The sequence below is a fragment of the Betta splendens genome, chromosome 12, assembly GCF_900634795.4.
Source record: "Betta splendens chromosome 12, fBetSpl5.4, whole genome shotgun sequence".
NCBI lineage: Eukaryota > Metazoa > Chordata > Actinopteri > Anabantiformes > Osphronemidae > Betta > Betta splendens.
The window spans coordinates 4,169,317-4,195,712 of NC_040892.2; the positions used below are offsets into that span (position 1 = coordinate 4,169,317).

The 26,396-nt window shown below is 41.7% G+C and overlaps 2 protein-coding genes across 3 annotated transcripts in view; one reads left to right on the forward strand and one right to left on the reverse strand.

The window, feature by feature from the left end:
* Positions 1-26,396, forward strand: part of sppl3 (signal peptide peptidase 3) — a 57,144-nt gene that overhangs the window by 13,529 nt on the left and 17,219 nt on the right. The gene's annotated exons all lie outside the window — the stretch shown is intronic.
* gnaz (guanine nucleotide binding protein (G protein), alpha z polypeptide) lies at positions 2,987-20,998 on the reverse strand. 2 transcript variants are annotated; one of them, XM_029169028.3, is made up of 3 exons: positions 20,661-20,998; positions 10,794-12,108; positions 2,987-4,940 (listed from the first exon to the last, which is right to left on the reverse strand). In XM_029169028.3, the coding sequence occupies exons 2-3, from the start codon at positions 11,514-11,516 to the stop codon at positions 4,596-4,598; spliced, it is 1,068 nt and encodes a 355-aa protein (XP_029024861.1). In that variant the 5' UTR covers positions 11,517-12,108; positions 20,661-20,998; the 3' UTR covers positions 2,987-4,595. The 2 variants fall into 2 exon arrangements, with proteins under 2 accessions (XP_029024861.1, XP_029024862.1); XM_029169029.3 differs by lacking the exon at positions 20,661-20,998 and adding an exon at positions 19,300-19,614.

The window sequence follows — 26,396 nt, forward strand, 5'->3', positions numbered from 1 at the left end:
AAATATATAAACATTTATACCCCTGAGTTGCAACCATTACTTAGCTCTAAGAAGCTAAGTTGAAGCCCTTAGTAATAAGTTGGTCAATTTCAAACTTGGCACATCGATTGGGATGACTGGATTTAAGCCCAAAGTCAGTGTAACCAGGTCATAACCCTCATGCTGCTTTTATGGCCAACATCAGGCACAATTGTGCAGATGAGTTAAATATTGCTGTAGTAGAGGAATGTTGGCATATCTTAGGCTGGAAACCACAGTGAGACCTTGATCAAAGCTTCCACAAATGCCTGCAAGGTAGAACTGTATTTTTTGTACATCCAGGCTTCAGCAGAGAGTCCTGTCTTTGTTCCTCATAGCAGCACAGTTAGCCTGTTGGGATAGACATTGTTTTGCTGTGTATTAAATCAAAAGAGGTTAGTCTTGAGCTTACTGTTGGTGCGGAGTGCTGTTTACAGCCATAAAAGGATAGGTTCTATCTATAAAAAAACTTAATGGAGAAGAAGTAAAGACCAAGTGCTGGAGGGATGACAGTTTTTTGTAGGCCTCTCCTTGTTCTCTTAATCAAAAACTATATGAATTTCTACTGGCTTGCATATTTAGTTTAGCAAGGTAAACAAATAAACATCACATCCATTGGCATGAATCTTTACAGAGGCTGTCACGGTTCTCAGAGGATATCATCAGAATAAGTAGGAATACTTATTCTGATGATCCTGGAATACCACTGTGACATTCACATGTGGGGTGCCACACAATTAATGTCTGGATAATCACAGAATACATGATAATGTAGCGTCAGCTTTTTTGCCAACAATAGCCAACAATAGATCCAATATTAGAAATATAATTATCTCAAATTATCAAAATGATTTAATATTTAACCTCTTAATCAGTCATGCGACTAACAATGTCTGCACCTCAGTTTCTAGTTCTGGATCAATAAAACTCAACAGCATTTTGTGGTTTCAGTGAAGATTAAAACAAAGGTTTTGTGTTTAGAACAATGGCTGTAAAGACAGATGGTTCACAGCCAGATGTCAGGGGGGTGGGGTTGATTGTATCACACAGGACGTAGAGCAGATCAGTAGCAGTGGTGTCAGAGGGGGAGAATACAGTAGGTTCAAGAGGTCACAAGTTAAGTCTGCTCATGGGAATATTTTAGCAGTTCATTTATGATGGTCTGAGGGAGATTATGGTATGTTAGAAGGTCAGCAGAAGCAGCCGTTACCAGAGGATAGTGTGGAAAATGAGCCTAGGCTGTCATCTTTCTTCTTGTGGAGTGGACTGAGGAGCGGGAAGCACTGCTGAGATGAGAGGATATAGATGAGCTTTTGTGGGTTATGAGAAGAATAAATTTAAAAGCGTCAGGTTTACCAGCAGGTACAGGCAATGAAAGTGTATGAAATTGTCCAAGAAAGCCAGACTTTATCTCCCAGCGGTTAGCAGCTTAAGAGCAGGTGGGAGCAAATAGACAAGCTTAAAGGAAAAAGGAGACGTGCTCCCGAGGGCAGGTATAAATGTGGAGGTCAATGAGGAGACGTAGTGCTTTCAGAAGTGTTGTTATAGAATATTGGAGAAGGTTTCAAATGGTCCAGAGATACTATTAACAAGAACTTTTCTGTTCTTGTCTTTTTTATAAAAATGTATGAATTGTTAAGGAAAATGCCAGAGGTGCTAAATGTTTATTTTTTCTAAACTGACCATATAGAGACAACACTTTCTATTTTTGACTGTGTGACTAGTCTTTAGAAGTAACTACTCCTTCACCATAGAGTTTAATGTTGGCTGACAAATTGGAGTTTGGCTTGGCCCCAGATTCAATCTTAAATCTTACATCCACAGACAAATCTCTTTTTATGGTTATGGTCTCTAAGTAGTACAGCAGTCTTTCAGAGCTATTCCTGCGAGTGAAGCTAGTTTAATATCAAACATAAATAAATGCTGTTTGCCAGGCTAACTATAAAAAAGTTAATGCTTCTGGACATTAGCATTAGTATTTGTGATTATTGCATAAGTTCTCACTCCATTACTCTACTACTTTAACATCAGCTGTCTAGCACCACCTTGTGACCAGAAACTGCTAGTTTACTTTTTGCACTCTGCTTTGAAATCCACAATTTATTCTAGATCATTGCAGTGAATTTCCATTTCCATACCGCTTCAGATTTTTATAGCAGCTGTTCTTCTATTCTGTAACTCATATTTATTGCTGGCAACAACCCCTACCACATGACAGTCACAAGGCATGATTCTGCAGAACTCTCACTCCTCAACACTGGGTTTTATTTATGTCCATCCCTCCAACAAATTCCGACTGTTGCTTAAATCAATCTACAAAAGAATAATCCCATGACCTGAAGACGTTTTTCACCCAGCTACAACAGACATGCAATAATGCAGTGTTTGATATTTTCCCCCCAATATAATGTGCAGATAAATATTTTCAGTTTAAATACATCAAACCACACACTACTCTGAAGTGCCCTTTGTTTAGAGTGTGTTGGCTCTTCTATGTAGTTGGTCTCGGGTATTATTCAGTACTTCAACTTTGAGATTTTACTCTTAAAGGCTAAAAAGGCAAAGACTAAAAAAACCCAAATAACATTTTGGGACTCCAATGAATCTGCTAGCAGACATGTTTAGTCAGCTTGGCTTCATACACTCATTAGAGTGGAATCTGTATGGCACTGTACACCCATCACACATAAGCCAAATTCATTCAAGAGTAATTTAATTGCATACTCTATGCCCATTATTCTTGCCCCAGTGGCTGCATTGTATGTTGGGACAAACCTTTTTTTTGTCATGATTTCGAACAGGATGACAGCAAGTGCGTTCTGCTCTGGGTTGCAAATCATTCAATGTAGTATCATCAGAAAAGATAAGACGGATTAGTGAAATAGAGCACCAGTAGCAGACGACCATCTATAAATGCTGCGATCACAGGCACATTGAAAACACTCAAAAACACATTTACTACACCATGGAAATTTGCATAAGTTGTTTTATTCATAGTTGTTGTCCTTTTTATATTTCTTTTTTAACCATTTTGTCTTTTGTTAGAGTGGACATCCCATAAAGTCAAGCCTGAAGCCCTTAGCTGAGTTGTTTGCACATCACCCTCTAAGCTGAAAAGAACGGGTTAGAGGAGTGGAGTGGGTTTTTTCTCCTCCTTTCTCTCACTCCCTCTTTCTCTTACTTACAGTATCACAACTCAACCTTTTTTTCATTTGATTGAACAAAGTATATTTACACATCATACTGACTGACTGACTGACTGACTGTTGAACAATTTTCACTTGGGTTAATGTAGGAATTATTGATCTTTCGGGGTTTGCGTCGTCATTTTCATATTCTTCTACAGTCTTGATTGATCCATGGTGCAGTTTTCCTTGTCATCAACACCACTATCATCATCTTTTCATCATTATTGTCAACATAACATCATAATCACTGTTATTATATTGATATAACTCTTTTCAATAGAATCCTCTCTGACAACTGTACAATCGTACACAGTGTTTGACTTTTATATATATCTATATATATATCTATATATATATTTATATATTTGGGAATATATTAATAAACCTAAGAAAAGGAAAAACATAATCCCAAAGAAAGATACATCAGCATCCCAAAATAACAGAATCATGCATGTTTTCATGTATTAAAAAAAAACTTAAAAAACCCAAGATGAATGGGATCTCATTTTATTTACAAACTGATCTTGGCACTGTTTTTGTTGTCTCTTGCTGGAAACTGGAATGATCATCAAGAATACTTTTGACTCTAAAGAGTGTAACACTCCTGGTATTAGAAGTCAGTAACCTGCTATAAAAGGCAGGTTTAAGAGACACATTTTTCTTTTCTGAGCACAAAATACATAAAAGAAAGAGGGGAAAAGAATAACACTAGAGATTTGACGGGGCAAAACAGAAATAGTGGGTGTAGAAAATATGTTTCACTTCAGGTTTAGACTGTGGCAGTTTCCTCTTATAGGCAGAAACCCTGTGACATCATGGCTACTGACAATTATTTCTCAGAAATACAGGCTATCTCTATTCCTCATTCAGTGCACTCACTGGTTCCTGTAGCTGGGGTGAAGATTCAAAAGAGAGCATTGATTCTGTCAAAACGTTTCTTGTAAAGCAGCATTAATTGAATCAGGCAAATGAAATAAAGGAGACAAACGTAACTGAAAACCACCAGCACAGACCTGCTTCTCAGTCTCAGGTTTGGCAGGCGGGTTGGGGTAGCTGTCTAAAATTTCCAATGTTGCCTTGACAAACAAGTGCTTGACTATTGATCAAAAGATCTTGTTTGTGAGCAAACATAGGGTTGCGTATTGGGGGTGTGTCTGTGTGTATGTTTGGGTGTCTCTGCATACTCATATTCAGTGCAAACACACTGGGCAAAAGTCCCTGACCTTCTCACTCATTTTCTTACTTCTTTCACAATTCTCGCCATCCGCTTTTAGGTGATAAACACATGGGCAGACAGACATGCCTTTTGTTTATCCATCTTGATGGAGGGCCAACTGCTGCCAAGCGGCTCGCTTTACCCACCCGCCCCTCCTCACCCAGCATCAGGTCCTAGCACAGCCCTATGTATTTGAGATTGTTCTGGATGATCACGTCCGTGACAGCATCAAACACAAACTGGATGTTGCTGGTGTCAGTGGCACAGGTGAAGTGCGAATATATCTCCTTGGTCTCCTTGTTGCGGTTGAGGTCCTCGAACTGCCGTTGCACATAGACGGCTGCCTCCTCATAGGTGTTCTGACCTTTATAGTCAGGGAAGCACACTGTCAGAGGAATGCGTTTGATCTTCTCAGCCAACAGGTCTTTCTTGTTGAGAAAGAGGATGAGCGAAGTGTTGGTGAACCAGTTGTTGTTGCAGATGGAGTCAAACAGACGCAAGCTCTCTGCCATGCGGCTCTGTAGGGACACAAAGAACGCAATCAAGCAGGGAGAAAATGATTCCACGTCTAACAAGAATGTACGATCTATTTTGAAACTATTGACTTTTTATAACCCTCATCTGACTTCATTCATGCAGGCACAATCATGCGATTTGTTAAAACCCAGGAGTGAAAATTAGATCATTTGGGGTCACAGCAAAATCTAACACAAAATGAGAGGAGGTCTAATGTCAACCAGCACACACCACAGACATCCCCTCAACTAGTCAGAAGAATGACTTCTCTGTTATGTCAACAGAGACTCAGACGTATGAAAACCTGTGTTTGAACTCTCATGTTTTACTTTTAATCAGATGTTTCCCAGCGCTCACAGCTCTAAATCTGTTCGGAGGATCGGTTTTCATTAGGGAAACATCTTAGACCGGTTTGACAAAAATGTAAATACGAATGAAAAAAGGTGAAGAGAAAATGTGTAAATGGGGAGTAAAGCTGTTTACACTAATAACAGACTAGTGTTAACTAGTGTATAAGGTTTCTCATAACATAATCCTGCATAGTATAGATACAACTGTATATACCAACTTATATCCCTAATGCACTTTCACAGAACATTAAGCGTTAAAACTTTAAAAATATGGCTTTTCTGGATAGTGAAATGTTCTCATCTGCGCATGTTTGCAAATCTTCTGACATTAACTTGTCAAATTTGACAGTGTGACGTAAAAAAATGGGAAACATGTGTAGCTGTACAGTATGTTTCCTCTGCACATTTTCTCACTGAGGTTAAACATGTAAAAAAAACAAGCGTAAGAAAAAGTTGACGCGTTCATGACAACTGCTGGCATGTGGCGAGTGGCCAGCAGCTTGTGACTGGGAGGTTGTCAGATAGAAGACTGCTGTTTAAAAGGTTACAAACAACATGATGCTCTGAGCAAATCACAAGATCTGCACAATATGAAAAAAAAGGAACCACTGATGGGGAAATAGCAAAGGATTAGACAATATTAGAGCAGATTCAAATAAAACCCAAATTCTTCAGTGATGTAAGTAAATTAGTTTTGAGAAATGATGAAAACTATATTGATTGTAATCTCTAGGCGCAAAGAGGAAGCAGCTTTTTTTAGGTAACAGGATTATTATACCTTATACTTTTGTAATAAAAATCTAATGTCATTTTCACCCCTGTGTAGTAGTACTAGTACAAGGAGCTGGTAATAAAGACATCTCTGAAGAAGCGGAAGGGAAAAAGGTTTTCCTAAACAAACACAAAACAAACTGGTTTGCTGAACCTCAAGTACTGCAACCTGGCCATATTAATATTAGGTTGTCTTCTTGTTCTATTACAAGCTGGGTGGTATAAACAACTAAAATGGAACACGGTGTAAAGAGCAGTGGGAGGGGATGCGGGGCGCCCCCATGCAGACCCCCTACCTAGGTTAAACATGTGCACATGCCAGAGTCCTCCAGAGGGGTAGCCTTTAATTAAGGTTAAGTCCTAATGAGGAAGCTCATCCCAGTGTCATTGCAAGAAAATCACTTGTGCAGTCAGTCCTTTGTAATTCATTACAGCCGATTTAAATGCTTTGCACCTACCTACCAAGATTATTTGTATGTCACAATGTTTTCTGTGCTGTACTTGACAATGACATTATTCAGGTTGCACCCTCACCGTATAATTACAAATGTCTCTGCCAGGTTTAGTGTTGCAACAAATAAACACAACACAACTGTACATAATATTATCCCCATGCAATACTCTGTATCCACTATAAACAAAGCATATAATAATAACAAAGATTTGCTTCTTTTTGTATGAGGAATAAAGACGGACTAGTGTGAATGGCATGACGTAGCTCTGTGTCTAACCTAGATTGTGAAGTCAAAACCTTGAAGCTAGAGGTCATTCAATAATGTTTTTATATCAAAGTAGCAATTAGCATAATATGTTTATCATAATGTATAAATACACAGTATTGCACAGATACTACAGAATATGCTTGAAATACACATTTATAGCCTGATAGGGAAAATATTTCTCTTGGTGTGTCCTTGAACAGTCTCATTCCTTTTCCTGGAAAGTTCTTTTTTTAAAACACTGTTATGTCATAAGACATAATTCAATTACATGATAGTAATGGCTTTGATAACCTATTAAGCAGAATATTCTTGCACACATCCTGAGACACTGGTCTGACACCTGTCTGTGAGATAAAAGTCGCTGATCAGGGGAACTGTTGTTTCTCATTCAGATCATGTTCATACTGAAAAGCATGCATGGCATAAAAGTATGTAACACCATTATTAAATTTCAAGTCTTCTTTTATGCAACATGTCACTGCTTAGTGTTTGAGAATCTGCCAGTGCATGTGGCATCTGTTTGGATAACGCAGGCTTTAAGCAACACTAACCTCCTATTGGGGCTTTCCATTTTCACCTCACATATACACACACACAATTCACTGCGGTTGCTCAGCCTCAGCTATTGCACCTCAGCCCGTGCCCCACACGCGCACACACACACACACACACACACACACACACGCACACACACACACACACACACACACACACACACACACACACACACACACACACACACACACACACACACACACACACACACAAGATGCATGCACGCATATACCTTAAATCTATTCTCTCTACTGCTGTTGTTTGTTGTACAACCCCCACCACTTCCTCCCCCTCTCCTCTTCTCATCCACCCTTCCCTAGTCACAGCTCACTGTCAACAGTGCAGGATTAGGAGCATTTGACTGGCCTGTTGCTAAGCAACAGTAACCATGGCAACCGATTCATTATGAAGACAGGGATGGGACAGGGAAAATGCATCAGGGAATGGGCTGATGGGTAAATGGGGTACTGTAATTATTATGGAGTATTTTCTGTCTGGTATGAGCTACTGTGGTCAAACTAACTAAGTTTCTGTCTGTCTGTGTGCTTGCGTGATGTCAAAGGTTGTGAAGGTTAAGACCACTAAGATGTACAGTCTTGTGTGTTTTCTAGTGATGATCTTCACAAAATTCATTTTATGTTTTTTTTCTTTTGCTGATAGATGTGAAAGAGAAGGTCTGTCAATCAGTTGTCTGTGTTTTCATAGAGTAAGAGAGTAGCTTCGCTAAGGTAGTTAAAGGTAATCACATCAGCTCTCCATTAACAATTCATGAATTGGTGTTCAAGTTATAACACGCTGATTGTGCATTATTGTGAATCAAACATTACCAATCAATATGCTGTTTTACAAATGCGTCTTTAACATTCATAAATACTTTCACCATTTACGGGGGACCAGTGTGTGCACACTGTAGGCTGGTAATACTTTGACAGAGCAGTCAGGTATATTGGTTGTGTGTGTTAGTCCTATGTAGATGTTGACAGGACAATACCAGCACTCAGCCACAGTTCACTCCTATGTGGATGTTTGCTAGATGCGACATGTAGCTGCTCGATGGGCGTGGCCTGATGTCCTGGAGGGCCAAAATCAGTCATGTACTTAAACTCCTAGTTTTTAAATCTGAACAGACCTGCTGTGTGAATGATGAGCATATTTTATGTTGAGTATACTGTGTGAATCAATGAATATGATGCGAGTTATTCCCTGCCTGTACACTACTTTTCACGTACGTGACCCACATTTCAGAATTTTTGCATTTAACCACCCACTTGAGCAACTGACAATGAATTTAGCTTAAATGCGATTACCATCACTCACTTCTCTATGGCGGTGAAGAACATTCAGTCACACACCAGTATTAGCGTCCTCCGTTTTGAAAAATGTGACGGTTTTCTTACAGTGTGCAGTGAAACAGAGCGGCAGGGGATGATGAGAGTGTCATTCAGCTGACGGGTATTGTTGGCATGCAGATTTGAGACACTTGTTTGCCAGTGGCTCTCCTTAAGCAGCACGCTCAGGGTGATTATCTTGGCCCTGTGTTTGCTGGCCCTGGTGCAGTAGAATAGCACTAGCTACTAGAAAGAAGCCTGGAAATCCATCCATCAGTTACATGGTCTCATTAATAATTTTGACAAGGAGAGATGTTTGTTGTGGCTCAGTGGTTGAGCTGTTGTCTCACAGCAAGACAGTTGGGTGTAATAGCTTGTTTAGGAAGTACCCCACCCCAACTAATTACATGTTGCAATAAGCTCTCACTCTCACTGACGTTTAAAATGCACATTACAGTACAGTAGTAGCAATATATACACAACCTGTCTCCCTCGTTCCCTTGCATCATTCCTCATCAGTTACACTACTTTTAATTCTTTAGCATGGCTTCACATGTTACACCACTGTCAATGAATCAGCCTCTTCCAACCATAACAAATGTCAGAATTACTGTAGCGGAAATGCACATAAGACTGAGGAATGTGATTCATGCTTTGCTGTGAACAGTGAGCTCTGCAGCGATGGCTGCTCTAATTCCACAATGCCTCCCGTTTTGCTGCTTCTGATGCGTTGGTTTCTTCTTCTTCTTGTCTTGGAGAAAGTATGAAAGTTGTTTTATCTAGCACCTGTGAACTCCCATTGCTACACAGTGCCATCACAATCTGCCAATTCTCACAGGTACGACCTCACACTTCTATTCTGTGAACTCAATTAACACCATACTGCATTTTTCTCGTCAGGCTTTATTTTTAACCTATAAAACTAATTGATTTCATGTTCCAACCTGGCACCGTGTACACCCATTCTTATCCATGTATCCCTTAAATTATCAGACCGCTTCAGTTACAAGGATGGCAATGTACTGAAGCTATTTCTAGTCAAGAATGTATAAAAAAAATCAAATCAAGGTGAACTTGGATACTGCAACCAAAAATCTGAACATGCCAGTGAAGAAAGAGAAAATAGCCCCTCGTAGCTGTCCTAGACAAAAAAGGTAAAATAGTATCTGCTGTTGACCTTCTATTATCAAAAAGGCTGTTAAACAAGCAATAACTACCAAACTATTCCAAAACACTGGGATAAGAAGAGGGATAGGAAATTGTTTAAATTCCACAACCATGAATAAGGACATAGCAAACACTGGCTACACTCTTCATTCATTTAAAATGACTTAGTTTGACATTGCATTAGGGCAGAATGAATGCATTTCACCCTTTCCTACAAAGGAAATTTATTCATGCCTCTGGTCAAACGAAAGGTTGGAGAAGGGTCATCAGATTTATCAAATCAGTTCTATTAAAAGATGTTTAAAAATGGGTATGTTTATAGAGTAGCTGCCCAGTATATTGATGCAATAAATCTAGTCAGTCAGCTTGAAAGTGCTGTATGCTTGTAAAGATGTGTCCTGTTTTTTATGGTCTGTAGGTGACCAAAGTAAACTTAAAATGAAAAGTGTTTTTTTTTTGTTTTAGATTAGATCTTCTCGAATTTTGTTGCATGCACGAAACATAGAAAAGCCCCCGATTCCTGACGCTATGTAGCCACTACGCAGTTGCTGTATTACAGATGGGGATCTACACAGAGGAAGTGACACTACAGAAAAGGTTGGTTCTCTCTCTGGTTCTCATACTCGTTAAACCATTTGACACCTGTTTATTTATTGGTGGAGGTGACACATCAAAATATTCATACACAGTAAAGTAATACTGTTAATACACATAGTACATCTAAGTAACTACAACCTGGGAGAAACATTTTTTAAATTAGGCTAGATTATTTTATGTCTCTCATTAGACTGCCACTGTAATAATTTAATCTCGTGAAGAATCTATCTATATAGTGTTACAATTTCCAGAGACCATTTGCTTAATAATAATAATCAGGTGGCTATCAAGTTGTGTTTCTTCTCTTATATACTGAACATTAGCAGGTGTTTGTGTTCATATTTCTATCATATGGGTATCCTTACCGTCTGGTTGTCCTCGTAGAGTTTGAGGTCATAGCCGCTCAGCTCGACACAGAAAATGATTGCAGTAACACCCTCGAAACAGTGGATCCACTTCTTTCTCTCTGAACGCTGTCCACCCACATCTACCATCTTGAAGGTGAGCTCCTTGAAGGTGAACTTGTTCTCTACAATGCCAGTGGTCATGTCGCGGGACCGCAGGATGTCCTCAACAGTAGGGATGTACTCAGGTGCGGAGATGCGGTCCAGGTCGTTCAGATAGTAGGCAGTGTTGTCCTCTAAATGATACTCGTTGGATCGTTGAAAGCACTCCTGCACCCCTGAGTCAGCCCACAAACGCTTCATGACCCCTAGCAGCTCTGGAGTGATTTCTCCCTTGCTCTCAGCCGGTCCTGTGAGGGCAAAGAGTTGCACGGCGTCATAGGCTCGATCCGGGTTGTGGAAGTCAATTTTAAGGGTGGTGAGGGCACGGATGATGCGGGTGAGAGAGTCAATGGCATTGTACAGGATGAGTGGCTTGTACTCCTTGCAGGCCTCAAGGTTGAAGCCGCCACTGTGGATGATTTTCATCTGTTTAACAATGGTACTTTTGCCAGAGTTGCTTGTGCCCAGCAACAGTAGCTTGATCTCACGCCGCTGCCTTTGACTCTCGGAGCGCAAGTGGCGATCGATTCGCCGCGAGCGCCGGGCCGCTTCCTTCTCCTCCGAGCTCTGACGGCATCCCATGGTCCTCCACCACGTGGTGAACACGAAGGAACTCGTGCTGCTGTTTGATGGGGAAGCTAATTATGATGAAGAGGTGGCACAAAATAGGTTGGGGGGAGCGTCTGGGAGGATTTTACTAAGCTAGACGCTTGTTAGGGAAGAGGCAGACAGACCAGTGTAGAAATAGACAGGAGAGCCACCACGAAGGAGTGACTCAGGAGTATCTCATGCTTTGTTCAGGGGCAGTCTGTAAGTCCTGTGTGGGCAGAACCCAGACTGGTAGGATGTCCACACAGTGCCTGGCACTGATGCTGGCCTGCACGCTGAAGCCTAGGGAGCGGGGGTTCATAGCAGGGACTCCCCCTGAGAAATAGCTGTGGAGGAGGCCTGGAGAACAATCAGTGAACACCAGTAGAGAAAGTGTTCGAGCTTGACGTGTGCAAACAGCAAAACTCCCTCACTCTCCCACATGGCTCTTGTGGTGCGTTGCCCTTGATTGGCTTCTGAAGCCATACATCTCAGTCTGCTGTGTGGCCTGTTTCGCTCGATCCTCCTGATAAAATCTTTTCTGTGGTCTGTGATGTTTTCCCCGGACAGCTGAAGGCCTTCAAGTCTGTCAATACAAACAAACAAAGAAGAAAAGTGTGAGTTTGAAGAGTAAGTTTGAGACATGACTAGAGCAAATCCGTTCCTTTACCATAGTGTAGCATTTGTGTTTTCTTTATGAGCGAGTGAGAAGGTGGTTAGCTTAGCTTAGCATGCACAAGGAAGTTAGGGGAAACAGGTGTGCACCAAAGATAGAGCTCACTAATTAGGACAACCGAACTATCAACACATATATCTGCAGGCAGGAGTGAGTTTCAGAAACCCTCCGATGTTAATGCTGAGCTTGGCTCCAGTAACTGCCTGCTGGGTCCAGGCCTCCACTTCACACTGAACTATTTCCAAAACATGAGCACACGAGAAACACCAAATGAATACTTTACCTTACATCCACAAATGAAACCAGACTGAGCATCAGTGGAGGCACATACCAGTCATATGCACTCTAACCCACACTTCCCATTCAGCTTTGCCTGCTACCCATTTTCTGCGCACGCTACCTCAACATGTTTCTGCTCTTAACAGTCACACACCCAAACTCTCTTGTTCTCCAGTCCTACATTAGACACTGACTCAGAGCCAACGTAGACCTTAGCTGACCACGCCTACCACTTCACACACAGTCTCATTATATACACAATCGAGGTCAAACACATGCACATAAACAGGGTGAGGAAGCTCAGTGTCTGAAAGAAAAGGGAGCGTTTGGGTCGGGGATAAACAACATTAATGTCCTGATGACCATTAGCATCTTCTGCTGTTTCCACGTAGCACCCACGACTGTCCTCTTTTCACTCTGCTCTATTTTCAGAGCTGTTCAGTAAAATGACATCAGGTAAAATTCTTATTTGCTTTCACAGTGGAAAATAACAGTCTCAAGCCAGCAGGTACCTTTCATGCTTTCAGAATGGTGTAAAGCTTGTTCTCGCTGCCCGGACATCTGTGTTGTTAACCATTAGCAACTCCACTGTGGCCGAAAGCGAATAAAAATCACTCCTACATTGATATAAAACAAATGAAACGTCACTTTTTTAAAACAAATACAGCAAGTTTGTGAGCTTTAGCTTCATGTTTTGTTATGAATGTAATGCTAACATATTTTGGATTGTGCCTGTGGGATTGTGGGATAGATAAATGCTCATTTAGACAGACTGCATGCTATTGGCTGTGTTACAAATATGAAATCATACTGTGGCCTAGTTTTGTTGGCAAAACTATTCTCTGCAGACCTGTCAGATAGATAGGAACAGCTTGGTACTGGAAGTGAGGTCCAGAGAAGAACAAAGATATATGAGACTGCATCTTAACACAAGTGAAATAGAGAACATTGGTGGCTTCCAAAATGATCACTAGACATAGGTTTTGTGTTTTATGTATTTTCAATTGGCTGTTGGAAATATTCAGCACATTGTAGGAAGTTGTTATGACGTTTTATAAATAGGCTAATAATGAGAACACAACCTCTGTGGCAGGATTTTAACGATGCAATCAGAGTCTTCACCTTTAGTCATCACAGTATGATGCTTACCTTATCTGGCATCACTTATATTGAGTTTCATATGTGCGATTTCTCTGGAATAAAAAAGGACCGTGCCACTTTAAGAGTAAGTTAGTGGAGGCAAGTGCCACATAGGGAGGCCAGCGTCTCAATGTATGATGACAGCTAAAGTAATGGGATACTCGGGCTGAGACTGAGCCTGGTCACTCTCATGCCTTTCTTTCTCTGCTCCTGCTGCACAGCAGTCCTCCCTCCATGACTCCCAGGTGCTTCAATCCAGTTTTAATTTACCTCGCTGAAAATAATTACAACTGCACACTTGATTAGAGAGGAGTGCATGTAGTCACAGTGCACTTTTGTTACGTAACATTCTCTTCCTGTGTCAGTAACATTAGATTGATTGGGGATTTTATATGTTGACACACTGATGATTAAACACAAAGACCTCAGAAGGTAAAGGTTGCAGGAAATCAGTTATCAAGTATCACAATGACTGTAGTCACGTCAGAAACAATAGTCAGAAAGAGGAAATGAATATTTGCTGGGAACACACAGTCTACACAAAATGAGGAAACGCATCACCAAGTGAAGGTGACAATGAGTGGAAAAAATTAAGGTCCTGCTGGCGCTCTGTTGTGTCAAAGAGATAAGAAGGAACAGACGAAGACCATGTTATTAATGTGACTGTGTATGTGATGCTTTATGAATGAGGCACGAGCCATCAAGGCTTGCATTTCAGAAAGGATTGACTGTTGTTCCATTGAGAATAAACCTGACAGGTGGCAGGGGTAATACCACTATTCTCAACAGCAAGCCGGCCATAAATAACTGTTTATCTTTGACATTTAACCAGGGTCCACTTATATCAACACTAAGTAAAGCAAGAAAAGTGGCTAACAAGCATCCTGGGGTCTCAAGTGACTGAAAAATTCAAACTCTGTGTCATCATCGCTTTTGAATTTTCACAACAGGCCTTGCTTTGTGTAATAGATATATCCTTACATAAATAGAAAAAGAAGCACAATGCTATCTCTGTGTGAATGAGGGATGTTGGCATTACATAAAGAAGCTATAGAAAAACAGCAGCTCACATGCCTTACTATCAGCTGCACCGGGCGTACTTGCTCTCATGCAGTTGCTTCAGTGGCTGGAAGACAGTTTCTCTCTCCTGACTGGCTGACAAAACCTGCTCAATGTCCATATACAGTATCTAACCAAGCAGTGACTTTTATGATAATATCCAAAAGAGCAAACTGCATCTAATCCGCAGATCTCGACTAAGTCCTACTATGGTTCCAAGATTAAGCAGCCTAGAGTGTACTTATTATCAAGCCTTTGGGCTATGTCGGACATTTATGAGTTCTGTGATCATGGTCAGAGTCAGAAGTAGTGTAACATCAAGGAATTTATAAAATTGTCAATTATAAAATAAATAATCAGCGAGCTGTATGTAAACCAGATTAAAATATATGGACGGCTGCTAGAAAGATATTATTCATTAATTGGATGCCTGAGAGTTATTAGTATGACCAGTACACAGGTTTACCTCACTGGAGCTGTGCTGACAATACTGACCTACAGCAGAGCCACAGCACTAATCACCTGTTGATAGTTCGGTGAAATGTGCTTTCAAGGGATAAGAAATTGAAAGTGTGGCTTTTACGTGTTGACAAGCGAAACACAAACAGTAATATTAGATTATCTGCAACACCACACCCCTATTACAATTACACTACTGAACAATGTTATGTTCAGTAGTGTAGTGTTGTGTGTTAGAGTTACAATGAACATATTATTGTAATGGAACAATAAGGTTGTGGTGAAACCAAAAGCAGGCAAGTAAACTGAGCCTTTTATTACATTTTATTTCTTTTTTTTTTTTAAAGAAAATGCTTTTTTCATTGAACGCATGAGGTTTCAATCTTCACATGCTAAATCTTTACAACAGCATCTTTGTGGTTGATAGGCTGCACATGACTCAATGCGCAAAGTCAATACAGTGAAGCTGAACTTTAGCTACTTGGCTCGAGATGTGTTTGAACAGAGTCGGCGCACGTGAGGGAAATCACACAGGTGTCATTAACCTTAACATTTAGCTTCAAAATGTAATCTGAAAAATAACCAAAAGCATATGATGCAGACAGCATCGCTAACAAATGACCTTACAGCACAACAAGCCTCTATATTATCCAGTGCTACCTTTACCTGTGATTATCTTGACTGTTTGTGTGCTCTCATGTTTCACAGCTGCATTCTCTTTTATGCCTTCATCCTCAAAGTGTAGCCGAGAGGAATCTTAATATAAAATCAGGTTAGAGCTACAGGAAAGCATACTGGACATGCTAGCACTCTAGCATTCCTGGAGGTTTCCAGGAATTCTAACATGGATTAGCTAATACTGTACATGAAAGGAGTCTCTGATAAGATGGAACTGGCTCCTGGAGCATTTATCATGTTAATCTGTCAGATTCCTTTATAACCTAAACAAGTAACCGCAAACAACTTGTCTGGGCCTATGAAAAATGAATATTTAAGATATCAAAAATACAATCTAAATATATAAAAGTTTATACGTTACTGTATATCATAGAAACCAGACACAGGTAAGGCATTTGGATCTGATGAGCAGTAGTAGCATGCAGGGTGGGAGTTTTGTGCCTTTTGCACAGGCCATAGGCAGAAACTGGGGTTGACTTGATTTGACAGATGACTCTTCAGATCACGTTCATGATCATGCAATTTCTGACTTGCCAAAACACAGAGGGAAGCTGTAATTTACAAGTTGGTGATATGCAGGGCACCACACTGCAAGAGCTATGACGTTGAGCAATTTAAAACACAAATCCAGAAGTAAATTTAAGGCCCAGCAGCAGAATGATCAGTGTCACCCCAATGTTAAGAATGCCTTTATTAGTTGTCAATGTAGACAACTGTGTATCGTGGGATTGTGTTCAGGTACATACCTTTAGTAATGCAGTATGCAAAACACTTTGCTGTGCTTATCTCAAATGGACTGACCTAGAAAGGCTGCTGCTGTGTGATGAGTCAGACGTTTGTGGTCATTCAATCCTACGTCAGAATCTGTTGGGTCGTAGGCAAAGTGATCTTTAGCACCGTGTGTGAGATCGCTCTACAGGATAAACCATGGGGGAGTTTCAGATTCTAGAGTTAATGCAGCCTTATATCACACTGTTTCCTCTTAGTTTCCCTTTCACACAGTATTTGCTTTCAGCAATATACCTTCATTATGAACGACTCTGTATGTAATACTCTAAAGTCCTAGTCCTAAATGCTATCCTCAAAAAGATGCCTGTAAACTGTACACATGTGAGGGCACTACTCATTCATTATGTAAAACAATGATGGTCAGTGTTCGCCGTGCTACTCCCCCAAAACAGTGAGCTGTTTACAGGGTGGAGACGGGGTGGGGGTGAGGTCTCTGTATGCTCGATGCCTTTCGGTGATAATGCTCTGTTTAACGTTTCTGATCTCAGTGGCTTTGTTCGGGTCATACTGAGTCACAAGGCCAGCCGGCGATGACAATGGCATGTTTGTGCACAGGCTGAGCTATGGGAAGGCTGTCTGATGTGAAGGGATAAGATGGCACAAGGTGGACACTAGAATCTTGTGTGCGTGCGTGCATGTGTGTGCGTGCGTGCGTGTGTGCACTTTGGTATCTTCTCTTTCTGTCTACTGCTGATGCATAGGGGCATTTTATGATTCAAAAAATTCCTCTCACATAGCACTGATGATAGTATTCATCTGGGGCATGACAGGTGATATAACGCAACAGAAGGAAATTGTGGGTAACACACTTTCAGATTTTTACAAACCATAACCAGTATCATCAGTTAGAGATACGAGAAAGGGAACAGGAAAATAAAAATGCCTCACGCTGCAGATTTAGCAACCTGATCAGCACTGTTGAACAAATGCTGTGAAGGAGAGGTAACAGTTGAAATGAAGACAGATTTACAATTGTCAAGTCAACGTCTCTATCACCTGAGGCAACTGTGGCAGGACGTACTGTGTTTACAGGATGAGGTGGGAGAAATGAAACTACACAGAGACAAGTCACCTGTTCAAACAGAGGATGACAATTAGACGGTGAACCGACTACTGCACGGGCGAGTTAGCAGAAAAGCCATCATGTGCTGAGGAAGGATATCAGTGACATTCAATATCAGCCAATCTCCACTTACAGGTCCTTTCTCAGAAAAGCACATCCTCATCAAAACAAGCCATGTGTTCTGCTATCAGCCATTCTCCAGACGGTATTATATGCTATTATGTGCTGTTACATCTATTCACATGTATGCTTAGTTATTTCTTTCAGTGCAGACCAACATCTTTAACTAGCGAGTAGCAAGCACCAGCTCTCCCTCATCACCCCTCCTCCCTGTCCACCACCTCCTTGTTGTCATATGACCGCTGTTATGTGTGCGCAGTGGAACACAAAGTTGCTCTGTTGCTCCCCTTTGCTCTGCCCTCTCAGATTTGAGTGCTGCAAGTAAGGCCCTCTCACTCAGGAAAACAGACAGGTCCCTGTACGGGGACTACCAGCCAAGATTAAAACAGAGGGGATGAACCGAGCTGGTGCTGTTTTATGTAACACTAAAAGATAACCTAATCCTTACTCATTCACACAGACCCACCCTAAGATTCAGTTCAATTCATCTGACAGTCCCGCTTACGGATGCTTCTCTGTTAAGTAATTTATTAGTCCTCTACATCAGCGCCAATAACAGAAATGGCTGCCAGCAGCAGGCGTTTGTGTGGAGATGACACTCTGTCCCGGTACCTGGTGAGGATTAAAGACCCAAAACAAACACAAGTGCTGAGCCAGCTCAATGTAAGCGATGCCCTGATGGAACTTACAGGGGAAGGTGGGAACGGAGAGAGGTGAGTTATAGAGTCACGTGGTCTGTTTCTTATAATATATTGAATCTCTGTTGTGCCATATATCAGTGTTCATTTATTTCAAATATCTGCTAAAGGACATAGTTATGTGAGGTTTCTAGGAAATACTATATAATATCTTAGATCAATCAACTTACAAGTAGAGTGTCAAGGCAAGTACATTAAGCTTCCATGGTATTTAGAGTTGTGTGTTCACTGACATGGTTAAAGGTGAAAGGTGGTGCTGGCCTCCTCAGTGCTACGTCCACTATCACTTCAACCAAGTGTGCCTTGCTTCGCCCTCTGCATTAAGTCGCCCAGTGACAAAAGGTGGAAGGAGGTCGACTCAGAAGCTTTTGTCTGACTGGTGTCCTCACAAATGCTGAAACACTCATTGCAGTCATTTCAGCATAAAGAAAACAGGAGCTAGTGGTGTTTAAAGGTTTTCTTTATTTATATGTATATAATATTTCATTATGTGTGTTTGTATTTAAGACTGAGTCAATGCCGATGACATACAGTATGCACCTCTTTCTAGATCGTTTTACAGCTAATGCCAGTGACCTCTAAAGTTTTAGAGGGCTGATTGTCACGGTAGATGTGACCTTAGTTTGTCTTCTAAAGGTTGATAGTAGTTAATACTGACAGATGAAATCAGGGCAAAAATTAAACTCATCAAAGACCGTCGGTGTGGGGCACGTGTACTTGCAAAACAGACAGACATAATAGTTCAAGATGCTTAGTTAATAGTGGGTTTTTTGCCGCAAGAGGAAAAGTAGGAGAATTTAAATTGCAGGTACTCACACAGGCTCGTGTCAGTCTGTCAGCTTTACACGATGAAAGCCATCAGTTTTCAGATCCCGGTTTTGCTTTTTTAATACCAATCCTAATCAACAACACGACAGAAGGCCCAGCACAAGTACAAGTCTGATATTCCTGATCCATTCTGGCATTAGTGTCGCTCGAGGGATAAAAACATGGAGGAATTTATCCTCCATCTTTGCTATACCTCACAGATGTCTGAGGGCCTCAGTGTGAGCAGCTGTCATCCAGCGCCCTTTTTGTGTAGCACACTCATAAAAGTGGTAGCGTGAAGTTATCACTCTTCCATGCAATCTGCTCCGAATCTCTCTCCTTTCCCTTTCTTGCTCTCTGCTGCATCAACCTCCGCCCCTCTGCCCCATCTGTCTCCCTACTGTTAAACCCCCTCCAGCCCCGCGACCCCTCCCTGCATTGGTTCTGTCTCCTTCTCTCTCGAGCATGTAACACAAACACACACAAATACACATGCTCTCCTGATGCTGCCCGACCGATCCCAACCCCCTTAAAAAAACAACAGTAGTGCTTTGTTGAAAAAATGAGACTGTTGAGACAGAAAATGCCACAAATCATCCTGTTTTGCCTGCTGAGTAATGAACACGCTCCACTCTCTCTCCTGCTCCCCCCTCTTGCCACTACGATCCACATTAATAAAGGCACAGCAAGACGCAAACGAACCAAATAAATCCCAGATTCAGATTCTTAATGAGCGTGGATGTAAATTCCATCCTGTAAAGCAGCGGGCGGCCAGCTCCTCTGCTAAATCTCATTGTGGTCCTGTGCCACTGTCAGGCCACAATTTTGCCTGCTTAACCGAGTGCCCGCAGGACCAGACTGTGCGGGATTTGTACACCTCCCACTGCACATTCACATAGACTGTCTCGTAAAGCCAGTTGTAAGCACTGAACACCTGATCGTGCGATGGTGCTCTGGCTCATTTCCTCTCTTTCTATTCCATTTCTTCGTCCGAACTTATGGCCTGCACAGAGCTCCGAGGCATTTGTGCAAGTACATACACACACTTTGTAATGCATCCTCCTCCTGTCCTACATATAACGCAGCGATGACTTGAACTAAAGACTGTGTTCAGCGTTCTATGGGAATTGAAGATGCTCTGTGCAGATGATGAGTCAAACTGCAAGCATAAGGTAGCCGACACCAAGCTAGCAGGGTGGAGGAGGGGACTGGACAGACTGCCTGCCTTGGTGCCATCTCTGAACATCACCTTCCTCATTTTATCATGGAAACATACTTTCCCCCCCAAACAGAATGGCTGTAATGAACTGAAATCCTGTTCTTGCTGCATGCCCAGTCTCTTAAACAAACAAATGTGTAGTCAGGCTTACCTTGTTCACAAGCACCCAGCATCCATTTACAAGAGGTACTGCAGACAAGCCCATGCAGAGGGAGAAAGGCTGTATGCAATCCACCTTTAGTCCTGCTGCTTCATTTTCATATCTTCCTCATGTTCACAGGGTCTCTCTCTCCCTCACACACACACGCACACACACTCACACGCATGCATCTCTCCCTCCGTTATTCAGCGCCCCTCGTCCTCCGTTTTATTAACGTCTGCGCTCTATATCCTCTTGTGTTTGCTCCAAGGCAGTTGAGACACTGCAGCGATGGGGGTGGAGGGCGTGTATATATGTGTGCGTGTGTTTGAGTGTGTCAGAGACAGAGAGGCAGAGAGAGGGGAGTGCAGGACAGAAATGGAGGGAGGAGTCAGGGCAGATAGAGAGAGAAGGGAGAAATGGTCAGGATTAAAACATGAGAGTCACAGAGAGAGAGGGAGAGGAAACAGAACGGACAGAACGTCCAGCGTATTTTTATTGCCTGCTAGAATAATAAAATATACATTAACCACTGAGGAATCTGAGTCCTGCTGGCTACGGCGGAGATGACACAGCATGGATGGCTGGTCTGTTGAGCTTTTACATGCTTGCTGGTCAGTCTGTAGCAGGATCGGTTGTGCTTTCATTGATGACAGAAGGAAAAAAAACCCATACAGGATATGGAGAGGAGGAGGAGGAGGAGGAGGAGGGGACCGGAGAGAAAGGGGGAGGAAGGGAGGGGAGAAATGACGACAAAGGCATGGGAGGGGGATTGGACGATGGTGTAATGTGCTGTTTCCGTGCCAACTGTTTCTGTGACAGTGGGACCACTTCCTTTATTGCTATTGGCTGTAAATAAGAATTGATAGATGCCTGGGCAAATGAGGCAGCATGCAGCGGGGTGTGAATGGGTGGTTCCTTCATGCGTTCCTTCCACTACTTGTTAATCAGTGGGAACGACAGCACCAGAAAAGAAGAATTAGAAATGATACGTTTGGTTTTGTAGCAGTTAAAAAAGTAGTGTGTGTGTGTGTGTGACATGATGAGCTTTGTCATTATCGATGCCCCCATTGTATACACACACTGTCCAGCAGGAAACCTCCCCGCTGCTTCCTCAGTGTGTGTAATGAAATGTAATTGCCAGGACACAAACCCTGGTGTCATGAACTGAGATAATTAATCAGCCAGAGGCCGGTGCGTGTGCACATCTGGCGTGGGTGAGCAACGGCGCCACTCCCTGACCTTTCATCTCGCTGTTTTAATCTAGTCTCGCAGGCGTGGGGCTTTTTGTCCCCATTATTTATCCTTGTCACGTTCTCCTCTTTGGTTTTAGGATTTCTATTCATCATTACGTACGTGGCTAATGGCCACAAGCAGCGTCTTCGTGTCGGCCATTAAACTACGGAGACGTGCCTCCTTTAGCAGCGAGGAACCTCTCAAAGTGAAACGTATGGGGCTGCAAACAACATGCCGCAGGTCAGGTGCACAAAACTGATACCTATCAACCAAACCTCCACGCTGGCTTTTATCTGTCATCATCAAACATATTCACACGCTGAAAGGCCTTTAAAGCAAACAGAAGACAACACAGATGAAATGTCTGTTTACACGAGGACATGTTCTTAACTAGGTCAGTGTTGTCACCCAGCAGCTGCTGTTGACATAAATACAGTATGCGATGATCTACCTGTGCACGTCACACATGAGCTGAGACCTCAGGTGAGATGGAACCGTTTCCGTCAGGTGGATTTAATACTTTTCTTTATTAAAGGTTTCACTCACTCTCTCTTATGCACAATGAGATGAGCTCTTGATGCTCATGGGCCATCATCTCATTGCTCCATCAACCAGGTTTGTCGGAGTTTTCTTCATTTGATCTCCCTTGTCCCTTGCCTCCCATAATATGCTCTAAAGCTTAAATACCTGGAAACTCTGATTTTGACTCGATGGACTTGATTTGATTGATGATTTGATGAGTAACAACCAATCCTCATATTTAAAACTCTCCTCATATCTTTCTAGCAACTTAACCTCTTGATTCAGAATTTTGGCTTAATAACATTTTTTCAAGATATATTCTGCACAAAATACAAATGTTTTATTGTTAAGGCTCCATTATTCCTGCCTTTACTTATTTACACTCGATCTACCATAATTCCCCACAGATTTTCTTTCATGCTCATAAAAGTGCAGCAAAAAGACTTTTCCAGATAAAGAACAAAGAACCTGCTCCTGTAGGCGGCTCCACACTGGTAGCCTGTTAGCATTAAAATTGAGTTTGAGATTTCACCACTACAGCTCAGCGGGGTTTGGCTCCCAGCTGAACATCAGGCTTAACACTACACAAACTGGAGCACAGTCCAGTCCTGCGGGGGAACTTAGCTGGTAACAGCTCCCACGAGGTCCAACTAGGGAAGCTAAAGCTATTAGCTTTTTCTACTTATTAATGGAAGGATTTCTTTGATTTGTAACTTATATTCTCTTGTTTTCTGTTGTCTTTCTCACGCTGTTCTCTGTCAGGGCCATATGACCCTTCTGTCTCACCTTCAACATTTCTCCATCCTTTTCACTCCCCATAACCCTCACTATCCCTTTTTGTCTCTCCCAGATTGTCTCTGTGCCTCTCCCAGCTTCCTGTCTCTCTAATCCCTAATCCTGTGGAAATCGGTCAGGCAGAATGAGCCAGCTTTGATCAGGCTCTCATATCAGGCGTGCTAACAGTGTCAGCACACCCGGATCCCACAGAACCCTGGAGCCCAGGGGGAGAGCTTCAAACAGGCATTTACCCCCTGACTCTGCTTGAGAGGAAAGGGGAAGGGAGGCTGCAGAGTTTGCCAGCTAGACACTCCAGTCTTTGTCTAAATAAATGTAGCAAACATTTGCGTTATGACTTTTGGAAAGTCTCTGTCCACATGAATTGAACTTGCGGTGGAACCAGAGATCATCTGCCGGTGTGGTTAAAGACTGTTTAGGATGCAGAGATGCAAAAGTCGCTCTGCCCCTGACAGAGTGCATGGAATCTGTAACGTGGCCAGGAATAATACCTGTCTGAGTGGGAGGCATGTCACAAAACACCTGGTGATCATGGGGCACAATGCATCATGCAGCAAATGGGCCTGCCTTAAAGGTCAGCTTCATAAAGAGTACTGTATCTAACAAAGTGAATTATGCCTAAACAGATTGGTGGCCACGCTTCTGTTCAGGCAACCTGCTGCTGGAATGGCTGCTGCATTCATATAACCCCAACATGCTACATTCACAAACCCGTTTCATTTATTTACAAGACGAGTTATCAAATAAACAATGCAAATGCTAGAATAACTCAGATATCACCACATCTTTTTACAATTTCATCATGTCCGTTCATACGGAACATGCCGCGGAAACGTCGTCCTCTGAGCTATAACGGAAATATTTTTCATTCTCACGGCCACATGAGCTGCACAATACTGACAGTGTACTGATCCTCTCCATTTAATCAGTTCAGAAGTGTAATCAGGTGCTTTAAATCAGCTAGAGAAATGAAGCCGTTAGCAGGGCCAGCGTGTGCACAGGATGTGCAGCATCAGATTTGAGGCCACCTGCTATAATGAGCTCCATTCATCAGCTCATTACACATGCTCTTTGTGATCAGTTCACTGTCATGATGTCTCAATTTATAAACGGTTATAATCAAGTTAGTTTCAAACAAGGACATCAAAGTAATGTAGTATCTAATTAGGTTATTGCTCCATATATTAGGTTCCTTTAGACGTAGAGTAAATATTTCAAACTAGAGACATTTGAATACTATGAATATTCAGTAAACACATAATAAGCACAGCTTAACTTTCTCATATTAGTGTTCTCTATGCCTGCAATTCAGAAGTGAACACTGACATCTAGCGGACATGTCTGTGTACTACACTGATGTTTTATGACAGTGCCATCAGCAATGTTCAGGGGCATTACAGCAGCAAGTACACACAAAACTGATAAGCAGGGTCTGGGTTGCTCTTTTGATTTAACAGAAGAGGTGAGAGAGACGAGGATCATAGCCAAACTGTTGGTTAGTAAGGCCAATGCCTGTCACACCTGATATGATTATCTGCTGCTTTACTGACACTATTAACGATATTATTATCCTTTTGGGTATTTCCTTAGGCGGTCATGTGTTACTGTACCTTGTTTCTTTACCCAAACCCACATCACAGCTTACTGGCTATACGGGATGGGACCAGGATAGGAAGAAGGCAGTGGGGCCTGTTTGAAGCCATGGTGCTCTAGTAGCAGGGCTCCAGGTGTGAGCTTGTTAATTTTGCTGCACACCCATGTTTATCTTTTAGGCACCTGTGTTCATTCAATGGGCTTTTATATTGACATTATTCAATTTACGTAACCATTATTTGACTCAAATCAGTAAAAGATTAGAAAAAGCATTGTATTAAGAAATGGATGTCATCGACTTAAAGCTTTGAATCCTTTCAACTTGACTAAGAATCTTTGCACCAGCTCTTAATGTTCTTTGTACACTAATCTAATATAATTCAGAAATGTGATTTGATTTTAAAACGCGTGCTTCAGTACTCAGTAGTGACTTAACTCTTACTGCTGTTTGTTCCATGCAGCATTTATGTCCAGCTCGAGTTTGTGGTCCGAGCCACATAAATAACCTTTCAAGAGATTTGTCTATTTCTAACAACTTATCACAGATACGCCCAAATAAGAACGTAGGGGAATTTAGTATTGTTTATTTGCATCTGCTGTCCTGATCCTCCTCAATTTGCCTTCAGCCTCTAAAGCTGTAAATCATCACATCTTTGTGTGTACATGAGGCAGCTCTGAACTCACTCAACTTCTGTAGCTTTGCAGGAGCAAGTATGTACAGTAGTTATTATAATAGGGCCTTGTTTGCTTATCAACTATTTTATTTACATGAGAATAATTATAAGATTAATGTCATATTTCTTGTTGGGCTGTTAGACTTAGACTGCAGACCTGCCCACACTGTTCTTATATTGTATCACTTCACTGTCTCATAAGTTGAGTGCATGATTTAGTTGTTCCTATTTAGCAAAGGTGCAAAGTGCCCATTAAAGGGCACTGGACCACAGAGCTGTGAACACACTGAGGGATCTCACACAGATGTCGAAAAGTTTTACTCAGTGGATCAGCAGACTTCAACGGAAATGAAACATGAGTCGCTCTGAAACAATGGCTCTATGCTTAGAAGCTTCACACTTCAGTCCAATCTAAGTGTCTGCGAGCAAAGAGCGAATCTGCTGTCTGATGCCAGGACTGAGGCAGGATGCTGTGGTGTTTCTGAGGAAGTGCTAGTGTTTATTATTTCCTGATGGTAGATTATTCTTTAAAGAACAGAAGAACTTTAATAACAGGAAACATGTAGACAACAATTTTGCACCAATAAATGTAATGTATGTTTGTTTGTTTTTGAGTGTGAGGACTATTCCTACCCAAGGATTCCCAGATAGGAATTGACTTGGTAAAAGCCAGAATCCTCTGTGATAGAGTTTTAGGAAGAAATTTCTTCTACTGACTGTTTAAATGAGGCAACTGTAAAAACCAAAAACTACAGACCAGCCTTCTTTTTCAGCAGCTGAGCTTCAAACTGTCCTAAATAAACCGTAATTAGCAAGAATTTGTAACTCAAGCTGCAGATTGTTGTTGGATATAACACATGGATGTCCAGTTAAATTAGTTTCCCAGGATACATTAAAGTTTATATGTCTTTGAGCTCACTGTACTGTA